The sequence below is a fragment of the Palaemon carinicauda genome, chromosome 5 (genome assembly GCF_036898095.1).
Source record: "Palaemon carinicauda isolate YSFRI2023 chromosome 5, ASM3689809v2, whole genome shotgun sequence".
NCBI classification, from domain to species: domain Eukaryota; kingdom Metazoa; phylum Arthropoda; class Malacostraca; order Decapoda; family Palaemonidae; genus Palaemon; species Palaemon carinicauda.
Window position 1 is genome coordinate 119,641,167 of NC_090729.1, and position 12,955 is coordinate 119,654,121.

General features: G+C 42.2%; 1 protein-coding gene across 2 annotated transcripts in view; it reads right to left on the reverse strand.

The window, feature by feature from the left end:
* Window positions 1-12,955, reverse strand: part of LOC137641439 (ATP-binding cassette sub-family C member 10) — a 151,254-nt gene that overhangs the window by 35,971 nt on the left and 102,328 nt on the right. The window contains exons 20-22 of one of the 2 annotated variants that reach the window (XM_068373979.1): window positions 10,605-10,728; window positions 8,707-8,904; window positions 8,306-8,438 (exon numbers count right to left, since the gene is read on the reverse strand). In XM_068373979.1, the coding sequence (XP_068230080.1) occupies window positions 8,306-8,438; window positions 8,707-8,904; window positions 10,605-10,728 (455 nt within the window). Of the gene's footprint in view, window positions 1-8,305; window positions 8,439-8,706; window positions 8,905-10,595; window positions 10,729-12,955 lie in introns of both variants that reach the window. The other variant, XM_068373978.1, reaches the window with a different exon arrangement.

Here is a 12,955-nt window from a genome sequence, read left to right on the forward strand (position 1 = left end):
GAAACCGTGAACATTCTTTCTCTATCGTAACGATAGAGTGCCAGTTGAACGTTCTGAACGTCAACAACTGCAGAGACAAAACAAAACGTTAGTTCAGCTTTGAAAACAGTACGAGACTGTCAAAGAAAATCTTTCAAACTCTGTGGCGGAAATAGCATAATATGTTAACAGGTAAAACCGAAATGACGGGCTCAAAGTTTATTAACTTCGGTAAAAGACCGCCTACTATTAGGAAGGTCGAATATAAACAAATATAAAAATTAATTTTAATGAGTTTATAATAAAAGGAAGTTAATCGAAGAGGCCTATAAGAGGCGGAGAGATATAAAATAAATCTATAACTTTGTTAAGCAAAATTAAGAAAGAGAGTCTATACTCTCTTAGACACCAACACTTCCGTCTAAGGGAAGGGTCGGCCATTGAAAGGTGAACGAGAGTTCATACTCTCTCGTCACCAAAATTAATCAAATTAATTCCAAAAGCTAACTAAGCTAATATAGAAGTTTTCCAGTAAAGCGACAGCCGAAATCAAAGAGAAATACTTCACCAAAGTCGTGAAAATACTCCAAGAACATAAGCGTATCCCAGAACGTCTTGCCGGAAGCACGACAGAGGAATAATTGAGGAGGTGTCAACAAGAAGTACTTGAGTACCTGGCCACAGGTGGCGCTGGTAAATACACCCCCTTCTAGTATTGTGATAGCTGGCGTATCCCTCCATAGAATTCTGTCGGGCAACGGAGTTGACAGCTACATGATTATCGGGTAAGTTTAATATTGAAAATTCATATATAACATGCATAAAGAACTAACTGAACAATGGTGTCAGAGATTAATACCAAGACTAGGAATAAAAAATCTAGTAACCCGCTAGTTTTGGTCCAACAAATTAAAATGAGAATCAGCAGCTGAAGATCAGACAGGGAAACAATACTCAAAACAATGTAGAATGAAGGAATTAAAACATTTCTTCAGGACAGATTGATCACTACAATATTGAAAACTAAAAATAATAATAATAATAATAATGTCTCAGCGGTTTTATCAAAGTACTAATAATAATAATAATAATAATAATAACTTTAGTTCTTTAGATAATGCTAAAAGGTGAGTACAGTATTACAAAGACTAATTGGCACTACTTAAAAGAAACAAATGAAATAACTCTTCACTTATTCTTGAGAGTGGTAATTTACCTCTCTTCTACCTTTAAACTGGATGGCACATTCAACGAAGGAATTCAAGGAAATGAACTCTTACGGCTCTAGAGAAATATGATATTTTAATTATAAAATAAATTTTTGAATATACTTACCCGGTGAATATATAATAGCTGCAACTCTGCGGCTCGACAGAAAACACACTCAAAAAACTCGCGAGCGATCGCTATGAAGGTTGCGGGTGTGCCCACCAGCGCCAACTGTCGGCCAGATACCACTCTTGTATGTAAACAAAACCTTCAATTCTTCTCGTCCCGCTGCGTCTCTATTGGGGAGGAAGGGAGGGTCATTTAATTTATATATTCACCGGGTAAGTATATTCAAAAATTTATTTTATAATTAAAATATAATTTTTAAATATTTAACTTAGCCGGTGAATATATAATAGCTGATTCACACCCAAGGAGGTGGGTAGAGACCAGAGTTAATTATGTTTACAGCGTATAAGCTAAGAGTTTTTTCATTTTGACAGTTATCAATATAACAAAACCAAAATAAATAGGTACCTGGTAAGGAAGTTGACTTAGACGATTACTCTGCCTTGTAAGTCTGTCTTCCTCACGGAGCCCAGCGATCCTCTTAGGATGCTGACAGACTCCCAGGAGCTGAAGTATCAAGGGCTGCAACCCATACAACAGGACCTCATCAAACCCCTAATCTGGGCGCTCTCAAGAAATGACTTTGACCACCCGCCAAATCAACCAGGATGCGAAAGGCTTCTTAGCCTTCCGTACAACCCATAAAACAATATTAAAAACATTTCAAGAGACAGATTAAAAGGATATGGAATTAGGGAAATGTAGTGGTTGAACCCTCACCCACTACTGCACTCGCTGCTACGAATGGACCCAGTGTGTAGCAGTCCTCGTAAAGAGTCTGGACATCTTTCAAGTAAAATGACGCGAACACTGACTTGCTTCTCCAAAAGGTCGCGTCCATGATACTTTGCAGAGATCTATTTTGCTTGAAGGCCACGGAAGTTGCTATAGCTCTAATCTCGTGCGTCTTAACCTTAAGCAAAGATCGGTCTTCCTCACTCAAGTGGGAATGGGCTTCTCGTATTAAAAATCTGATAAAATATGACAAAGCATTCTTTGACATAGGTAAGGATGGTTTCTTAACCGAACACCATAACGCTTCAGATTTACCTCGTAAAGGCTTAGTACGAGCTAAATAGAACTTAAGAGCTCTAACGGGGCATAATACTCTCTCTAGTTCGTTGCCTACGATCTCTGATAAGCTAGGAATATCAAAAGATTTAGGCCAAGGACGAGAAGGCAGTTCATTCTTGGCCAGGAAACCAAGTTGAAGAGAACAAGAGGCTTTTTCTGTCGAAAAACCGATGTTCTTGCTGAAGGCATGAAGCTCACTGACTCTTTTAGCCGAGGCCAAGCACACCAGGAAAAGAGTCTTAAGAGTGAGATCCTTCAGGGAGGCTGAATGTAAAGGCTCAAACCTGTCTGACATGAGGAATCTTAAGACCACGTCTAAATTCCATCCAGGAGTAGCTAAACGACGTTCCTTATAGGTCTCAAAAGACTTAAGGAGATCTTGTAGATCTTTATTGTTGGAAAGATCTAAGCCTCTATGCCGGAAGACCGAAGCCAACATGCTCCTGTAGCCCTTGATCATGGTAGCTGAAAGGGAGCGAACTCTTCTCAGGTATAAGAGAAAATCAGCGATTTGGGCTACAGAGGTACTGGACGAGGATACAGATACTGACTTGCACCAGTCTCGGAAGATTTCCCACTTCGATTGGTAAACTCTAATGGTAGAAGCTCTCCTTGCTCTTGCAATCGCACTGGCTGCCTCCTTCGAAAAGCCTCTAGCTCTAGAGAGTCTTTCGATAGTCTGAAGGCAGTCAGACGAAGAGCGTGGAGGCTTTGGTGTAATTCTTTACGTGGGGCTGACGTAATAGGTCTACTCTTAGAGGAAGACTTCTTGGAAAGTCTACCAGCCATCGAAGTACCTCGGTGAACCATTCTCTCGTGGGCCAGAGGGGAGCAACTAACGTCAACCTTGTCCCTTCGTGAGAGGCGAATTACTGCAGTACCTTGTTGACAATCTTGAATGGTGGGAATGCGTATAGGTCTAGGTGAGACCAATCTAGGAGAAAGGCATCTATATGTATTGCTGCTGGGTCTGGGACTGGAGAGCAATAGATTGGAAGCCTCTTGGTCATCGAGGTTGCAAAGAGGTCTATGGTGGGTTGACCCCAAGTCGCCCAAAGCCTCTTGCACACGTCCTTGTGGAGGGTCCATTCGGTAGGAATTACCTGACCTCTCCGACTGAGGCAATCTGCTAGAACGTTCAAGTCGCCCTGGATAAACCTCGTTACCAGGGAGATGCCTCGATCTCTTGACCAGATGAGCAGGTCCCTTGCGATCTCGTACAGTGTCAGGGAGTGGGTGCCTCCTTGTTTGGAAATGTACGCCAAGGCTGTGGTGTTGTCCGAGTTGATCTCCACCACTTTGTCTGGAAGGAGACTCTCGAAGCTCATCAAGGCCAGGTGTACTGCCAAAAGCTCCTTGCCGTTGATGTGCATGCTCCTCTGACTTGAGGTCCACAGACCTGAGCATTCCCGACCGTCCAGCGTCGCACCCCAACCCAAATCCGATGCGTCTGAGAATAGAACGTGGTTTGGTTTCTGAACTGCTAGAGGAAGTCCCTCTCGTAGACTGATATTGTCTTTCCACCAATTCAGGCAAGCCTTTACTGTTTCGGAAATCGGGATCGAGACCGCCTCTAGTGTCTTGTCCTTTTTCCAGTGAAAAGCTAGATGGAATTGTAGAGGTCGGAGGTGTAGCCTTCCTAGTGAGACAAACTGCTCCAGGGATGATAGAGTTCCTACTAGACTCATCCAATTCCTGACTGAGCAACGTTCTCTCTTCAACATCCTTTGGATTACGAGCAGGGCTTGATCTATTCTGGGGGCAGACGGAAAAGCCCGAAAAACTGGACTGCGAATCTCCATCCCTAAATACAGTATAGTTTGGGATGGGATCAGCTGTGACTTTTCCATGTTGACCAGAAGTCCCAATTCCTTGGTCAGATCCAATGTCCAATTGAGATCCTTCAGACAGCGATGACTGGACGAGGCTCTGAGAAGCCAGTCGTCCAAATAAAGGGAGGCTCGGATACCCGATAAATGGAGGAATTTTGCCACATTCCTCATAAGCCTCGTAAACACGAGAGGAGCAGGACTTAGGCCAAAGCACAGGGCCCGAAACTGGTACACCACATTGTCGAACACAAATCTCAGAAAAGGTTGGGAATCTGAGTGAATGGGGATGTGGAAGTAAGCGTCTCTGAGGTCGAGAGAGACCATCCAGTCTCCCTGTCTGACCGCTGCTAAGACTGACTTCGTGGTCTCCATGGTGAACTTTGTCTTTGTAACAAAGACGTTCAGAGCACTGACGTCTAGCACCGGTCTCCAACCTCCTGTCTTCTTCGGTACTAGGAAGAGACGGTTGTAAAACCCCGGTGATTGAAGGTCCGAGACTTTGACCACCGCTCCCTTCTCTAGCAAAAGAGACACTTCTAGTTTCAGGGCTTGTCTCTTTGCTTCCTCTCAGTACCTGGGAGAGAGATCGATGGGGGAAGTCGCTAGAGGAGGTTTGTGTACAAATGGGATTTTGTACCCCTCTCTGAGCAACCTCACAGACTGGTGATCTGCGCCTCTCTTCTCCCAGGCTCGCCAGAAGTTCTTGAGTCTGGCACCTACTGCTGTCTGAAGCTGCGGGCAGTCAGACTCTGCCACGCGAGGACTTGGTTCCTTTCCTCTTTCCTCTCTTTCCTTCGGCACGAGTACTTCCCCTGCTGGGGGCTCTGCCACGAAAGGGCGGAATAAACCTGGACGCTGGAGTGTCTATCCTAGGTCTAGCAGAAAAGGCAGTCGAAGGGGTCCCTTTGCGAGCCGAGGACGCTACCAAGTCATGGGTGTCCTTCTGCACTAGAGACAACGCTATGTCCTTAACCAAAAGTTCAGGAAACAAGAACTTAGACAAAGGGGCAAAGAGTAGCTCAGATCGTTGACAGGGCGTCACTCCTGCTGACAGAAAAGAGCACAGAGACTCTCGTTTCTTTAGGACTCCTGAAGTGAACGAGGAGGAGAGCTCATTGGATCCATCGCGGATGGCCTTATCCATGCAGGACATAATGAGTAAGGAGACATCTCCATCGGCCGATGAGATTTTCCTACTCAAGGCTCCCAAACACCAGTCAAGGAAGTTGAAAACTTCAAACGCCCTAAAAATGCCTTTAAGTAGATGGTCAAGGTCTGAGGATGACCAACTAATCTTCGAGCGTCTCATGGCTAGGCGGCGGGGAGAGTCTACAAGACTTGAGAAGTCGCCCTGGGCAGAGGCAGGAACTCCCAAGCCGAGAACTTCTCCCGTGGCATACCAGACGCTCGATCTAGACGAGAGTTTAGATGGGGGGAAGGCAAAGGCCGTCTTCCCTAAACTTCTCTTGGTTTCCAACCAATCGCCTAACAGCCGTAAAGCTCTCTTGGATGAGCGAGAGAGAACGAGTTTTGTAAAGGCTGGCATGTCAGCAGGTACGCCTAAAACAAACTCAGACGGCGGCGAACGAGGAGCCACAGAGACAAAGTGTTCAGGAAACAACTCTTTAAAAATAAGCATGACTTTTTTAAAGTCCATAGATGGCGGAACTGCTCTAGGCTCATCAATATCTGAAGGATGATCCTCAGGCTGAGGGTCAGCAACGTCCTCATCCGAAAATTCCTCATCTGACAACTGATGAGAAACAAGCAAAGGGGTTGGCAATGCTTGACACGCAGCGTCCACCCGCACTGGTGCATGAGTGGCGGACCAGGACGCAGCGTCCTGAAACTGCTTGACAGTCTGAGAACTGTCAACAACAACAGGTGCGTGAGGACGCACAGCGTCCACCCGAGACTGCTTAGACCGCCCAGGTTGTGCAGTCAAAACAACTCTAGGTTGCGGAGGTTGACGCACAGCGTCAAAACAAGTCAACTCCGATGGTTGGCGAACGTCCTGAACGTCACCAGGCGCATCAGCGAGTTGCCTAACGTCCACATGCGGCTGAAAATCCACACGAGACTGCATCGAGTGTGGTACTAACCCAACCGTTTGACGTGAGGTGGCTACACCAACGTCAACAGGACGCACAACAGAACGCTTGGGTGGCTGAAGGCCAGGATCTCGATGAGATAAACGGCTAGGCTCAACGGAAAACTTATCGGCATTGTAGTCTTCCATAAGGGACGCAAGTTTAGACTGCATGTCCTGCAGTATAACTCATTTAGGGTCCACGGGAATGGGTGCGGTAACAGACGGGGTTAGCGTCTGAGACGGCACAACTTTGCCTTGCTTAGGCGGCGAGCAGTCATCCGATGACTGCAGCGGGTCCGAACTGTCCCAATGACTACATCCAGGACGTTGGACTTGTCCTGAAAGGACCGACTTCCGTTTAAGAGGCCTAGAAACCTTGCTCCACGGTTTCTTGCGTGAAAAGCCTTCGGAAGACGAGGTAAAAATGGGCTCTCTCGTCTTGTGGTAGGGGCGATCTTGATGAGATACGCCTGATACCATAGAGGGAACGTCTGTTCGCTGATCAAGGCCTCTCGAACCCATAAGTCGTACGACATTACTTCTCCCCTGGGCTTGGGAGCTTGCAAGAGGTCCCGGACTAGGTGAACGACAGGCACGAACAGACGAACCCTCGGTCGCAACACTGTTCACAACACTTTGCGCACTAATCACTTTCCCACTTTCCGCCGTGGCACTATGGCACTTAAGTTCCTTCACGTCAGCCATGAGTTGATTACGGTCACTTGCTAACGCTTCAACTCTCTCCCCCAAGGCATGAATAGCACGTAACATGTCTTGCATAGACGGTTCCTGAGTGCTAGAAGGGGGGTTAGGAACAACCACTACAGGGGAAGGATTAGGTTCAGGGGCATGTGGAGAGGAAAAATCTACGGACCTAGATGAACTTCTCCTTACCATATCTCTCTCTAGTCTACGTGCATATTTATCGTATTCGAGCCAATCGAATTCCGAAAGGCCCACGCATTCCTCACACTGATCTCCCAATTGACAGGTTTTACCCCGACAATTGGAACAAACAGTATGTGGGTCGAGAGAAGCCTTTGGAAGACGCCTATTACAGTCCCTAGCATTACACTTTCGAAATCTAGGTACTTGAGAAGGGTCAGCCATTTTGAATTAGTCAAAGAAAATTCCAAAAACAATCCAAGTCATCAACAAATAATCCGATTCAATAAAGAGTTCAAGAGTTTATGTTGAGGAAAAACACCTGCACTGCGAAAGCTCAAACCAAAATAAAGTACTTCACCAAATATGATGTGAAAACTCCAGGTTCTACAGCGAGTATGAATACGTCTTGTCGTCAACGTCGACAGAGAAGAATTGAAGGTTTTGTTTACATACAAGAGTGGTATCTGGCCGACAGTTGGCGCTGGTGGGCACACCCGCAACCTTCATAGCGATCGCTCGCGAGTTTTTTGAGTGTGTTTTCTGTCGAGCCGCAGAGTTGCAGCTATTATATATTCACCGGCTAAGTTAAATATTTAAAAAAACTAGATTGAAACTGCCTGTATCAGATATTCCTAAGTAAGAAGGTTTAATGGCTGTCTTGGCTCTTACTGTCTCACTGTCAGCCTGATTAATGCTGCTTAAAGCTGTATCTTGGTAATATCTTAGTTTTAAAAGTAACTTATGAGTGGCAAAGGCACAGAACAGGACAATGTCTTCGAGATAGACCATACACAGAAATGATCACCACCCAAGCTAGAACAGAGAGGGCCAGGCAATGGCTGCTGATGATTCAACAGGTAGACCTATAGGCTCCACAAACACCCCATCCCTAGCTCACATAGACAATGAGGTTCCAGACACTACTAGACATAATCGGGCTATAGTGGGCATCAAGCTTCTGACTCACAAATTGCGAGAGAGAGGTTTACAATACGCTATTAGCACATATCAAATGGAATCTTCTATAAACTTCTCGAATAAAGTTAATAGAAATTCCTCGTATGAAGTGAAATACATCAAAATAGTCTTGAAAATAACATACCTATAAGTCCAGAGACTTGAGCTAAAAGAATATTCATCTGGAAAGGCAGAGTATCATCAATGGTGTATACGTCTGTTGAAAACCTGTTCAAGATGCGGCCCAACGGATTGTTAGTGAAAAATGTTATCTTGGCCTGCAATAAACAAGAAGTTCACTGTTTGAATAAGGAGACAACAGTACTTTCAAAAGAGGATATAAGACAAATAATTAACTTGATAAACAACAGGTTATTTCTTTATGTCAATAAAAATTTTCATATAGTGTGATACAGAATTATTATACATAAAATAACATTAACCATCATCAGCATACTTTGGAGAGTAGAATACATTATCAGTAAGTTACAATAACTCCTCATAAAAAAATAAAACCTACATTACTAAGTGGTAGGAGTCACTTACATACAAGACTGCATCTAGGAGTTTGCGATGAAGATTCTTGGCGGCACATAAACCTCCATAGGCGAAAAGGAATGCTCGCATAAGAGTGAACAATGTATTTGAGGTAGCTAAAATTCCATAAACTGTCAAGTAAAATCTTGTATCTTGATCAACTCCAACAGAAGAAGTGGAATTTTTTAGCTCCTGTGTAGCTAGAACCTAAAATGGGATAAATATTTTTAACTTGATATATTTGCTTAAAAGATAAAAGTTAATTTTTGGTATATACATATAATTCATAGATGTATAGTGGTCTTTTAAACCTAGAAATTAAACAATTAAGAATTTATGCTACAGATAATTCTATTTCAAGAATTACTTATCCATCTATTACTATACTATGGATATATTTGCTTAAAAGATAAAAGTTAATTTTTGGTATATACATATAATTCATAGATGTATAGTGGTCTTTTAAACCTAGAAATTAAACAATTAAGAATTTATGCTACAGATAATTCTATTTCAAGAATTACTTATCCATCTATTACTATACTATGCAAATTTTATATATATTAATTGCCCAATTAAATTTCAAATAATAAATGCAATTTGGAATTGTTCATCAACTAGAAATATACCGGGTAAACATCTTAACTCTTTGGAAGATGTATCTACAAAACCAATTACATCTAAAAATCCTCTACATAATAATTACAGTAAAAATAATGGGGCTGGAAGAGTTACAACTACAAGTTAAGGCATAAGATTTGGGAAACATCATGAGAAGCATAAGACTTTTTTAATATAAAAGTTAATTTGTTATTCTAGTAACAATTGCCTATTCATCGGAACGACGGACAGATGAATCATAGTACAGTATCATATAACAAGAAAGTACTAACGATAGCTTTCAATTCAACAAATTTTTTAATCTCTGTTAATGTAGGATATTGTAGTTATAAAGAACCTACTTGTCTAAGAAAAGCTAGCCTTATGAGATAGTACTGTACATGCATAATGAATCTATTACAAATCAGTAAATAGATAAGAAATCTATTATATATCAACTATCACCACTGCCTAGAGAAAATGTTACTATCTACGAGACTTCACTAATATCATTTCCTCAATGATATCAAAGGATATAGATATATTACTAAACAATACTAAACTATTCAAAATCAATCTATGCAGAATGTATAATAGCACAAATATACTTGTAAAAATGCAATAAAGTAAAATAGAACTTGGTAATATTCTATGGAAAATTAAAAACTATAAATCATAACCAGTAAGACTAAAGACCCCTTTCTGTAAACTTTTATAATCAAGTTCATTGATGTGGTTAAATGAGCATATTCTTATATGGTAAGGAAAAACTTGAGGAGGAAAAGATTCATATAGGACATCAAAGTGGTAAGGAAACTCTTACAAGATCATCGGATGATGTGTAAACTTTCATAAGCTCACCTAAAGGGATTGCACTTGAAAGAGCAGTAAAGTCTGGAGAGAGATATAAAAGCTGAATAGATTGGACAGGTAAGTGGGTAAAAGACCAAAGGCAATGGGAAAGAATTTAAGTAAAAAGAAGAGATTGATATATATATAAAAAAAGGAATACTACAAAGAAGCTTGCGTACCACCTACAGTGAAGGACAGAGTAAAACGCAAACATACACTGTCTGAGATTGAAATATCATTGCAAACAATATCTAATATTGAATATAATAAATCAAGAAAGCACCACTATACAAAGTGCAATATGTTTTACCGAAGGAATTGGCAAAATAACAACAAGCCGTAAACAATAAAGTAACACCGACACGTATACAAATTCTTATAGACAAACTGGTAAAGTAACTGTGTCCTTGCAAGTAAAATAATCAATTGTAACACTGTAAATTTACCTGACTCACTGGGTTGGTGGATCCTAACCACTGGAAGGTGTCTGGGAAAGATAGCATACTAGAAGGAGCTTGTGTTCCAGTTTCAAACCATGGCTCAAGTGATTGGTCTTCTACATATAAAGTTGTGCCAGTACTGCAAAATAATATGGTTGACCTTGAAATATTGAGGGGTAATATTTAATCTCTAAAATATTAATTCAATAACATATATAGATACTCTCGACATCAAAATCTGATATAAATCAATTTCTGGTTCAGTTTAAGTTCCAATTGAAAATTACGAGGAATGACTTGATATCATCTGGAAACAAAAATGGTAGAAGAAAATCAATAACTGATCAGTAGTGTGAGAGGAATAGAAAATATATTATGGGTGAAAGGCAAGAATCCAATCACTGATGAGTTAAAGGTAAATTACAAAGTCTGTTATTACTATATCCCAGGGTACTTAAGGGAACATTCGTCACTTAACCAGTAACATCAGAAGATAAAAAATGACAAACTTATAACAGAGTTTGTATTTTTCCTAACATACAAACCCGAATTCTTTACTATAGGAGATATTCTAGCGCGAGCTGGAAAATACGGTAGAAAAACCTCAACAAGGTCGTTAACGACTGGGCCGGTAGTTATCGACCTGTTAGGGGTGGGGGACTGCCGGCCGGTAGCTACTGAATACCTTCAATCGGATTGTAGCTAGGACTATATTAGGGGGCGGTGACGGAGGGAAGAATTGAGTAAAGAATTCGGGTTTGTATGTTAAGAAAAATACAAACTCTGTTATAAGTTTGTCATTTGTTCCTACACTAAATACAAACCCTCATTCTTTACTACAGGAGACTTAGTCTTGAGGTCAGGGTGGACGAAGGGTTCCCTATTCCTAGGGAAGATAGTCCTCAGACTAGACTCTATTGATGAACAAATCTCCCATTAACTTTTCTTTGTAGATCCCCAAAATCTTAGCACGACTGAAGGTTTGTAATTACGTGGAAACAAATGTTTCAGTATGAAGAGGGTCGGGAACAATGACTTGGACCCTTTCATACATAGGATTCCCCTGACCTTGAAAAGGGGAATCCTCGTGACTACGAGTATAACTTATACCCTGTGAGAGGAGTCAGATGAGTTTCATACCTTATTTCCATTGGTGAGTCCAGCTGAAACTGGTTACAGACTAGGATACCCAGATGAGAGGAAGAAGAAAGGAGCAGAAGATAGATGGATGTTCTTCTAAAACCTAGTGTACACACACAGAATCCTTGACCAATGGCTACTGTCCCCTGAAAGGGCGTAAAGGTAGTTACAGCACCTGTTGCCCTGCCACAATAGGCCCTATAGAAGGAGTCAGATGAGTTTCATACCTTATTTCCATTGGTGAGTCCAGCTGAAACTGGTTACAGACTAGGATACCCAGATGGGAGGAAGAAGAAAGGAGCAGAAGATAGATGGATGTTCTTCTAAAACCTAGTGTAACACAGAATCCTCGACCAATGGCTACTGTCCCCTGAAAGGGCGTAAAGGTAGTACAGCACCTGTTGCCCTACCACAATAGGCCCTATAGAAAAGGTGTTTAGAGACCTATGTGTCACATCGGTTAAATAGTGAGAGGTGAATGTAGATTGGCGCTTCCAGACTCCAGCTCTTAAGACTTGGGAGACTGAAAAATTCTTCTTAAATGCCAGAGAGGCAGCTACTCCCCTAACTTGATGGGCTTTGGGTTGAGCTGCCTCTGGGTCTCCGTGAATGGCTCTTACAATAACTTTCTTGAGCCAGAAAGAGATGGTGTTGCGAGAGATTCTCTTCTTTACCTTATTGGTACTGAGGAAGAGATGACCGAGGTATGGTCTGAAAGGTCTGGTGCGCTTCAGGTATTTCCTTAGCGCCCTGACTGGGCACAGTAGCAATTGGTCAGTATCCTGTGTTACCCTATTGAGGCTGAAAAATTGAAATTCTCTAAACCTCTCATCGGCTGATGAAGGATTCTGAGTTTTGGCCACAAAGCCTGACACGAAGTTGAGCGAGACTTCCCCCCATCCTCTAAAATGGGTGACTTCGTAGGATAGACCATGAAGTTCACCAACCCTTTTAGCCGAGGCCTGAGCTACTAGGAAGACGGTCTTAAGGGTTAGGAAGTAGTCAGAGGTCCTATTTAAGGGCTCATAGAGGGGTCCCTTCAAGGAACATAAGACCAGGGACATGTCCCAAGGTGGTGGTCTAATCTCCAGTGGGGGGCAAGATCTCTCAAAACCTCGAATCAACAAGGTGACATCTTCTGAGGTGGCAAGGTTAACTCCTCCCAGTCTACAGATGAGCCTTAAGGCTGAATGATAGCTCTTAATTGCCGAGACTGATAGGAGTTT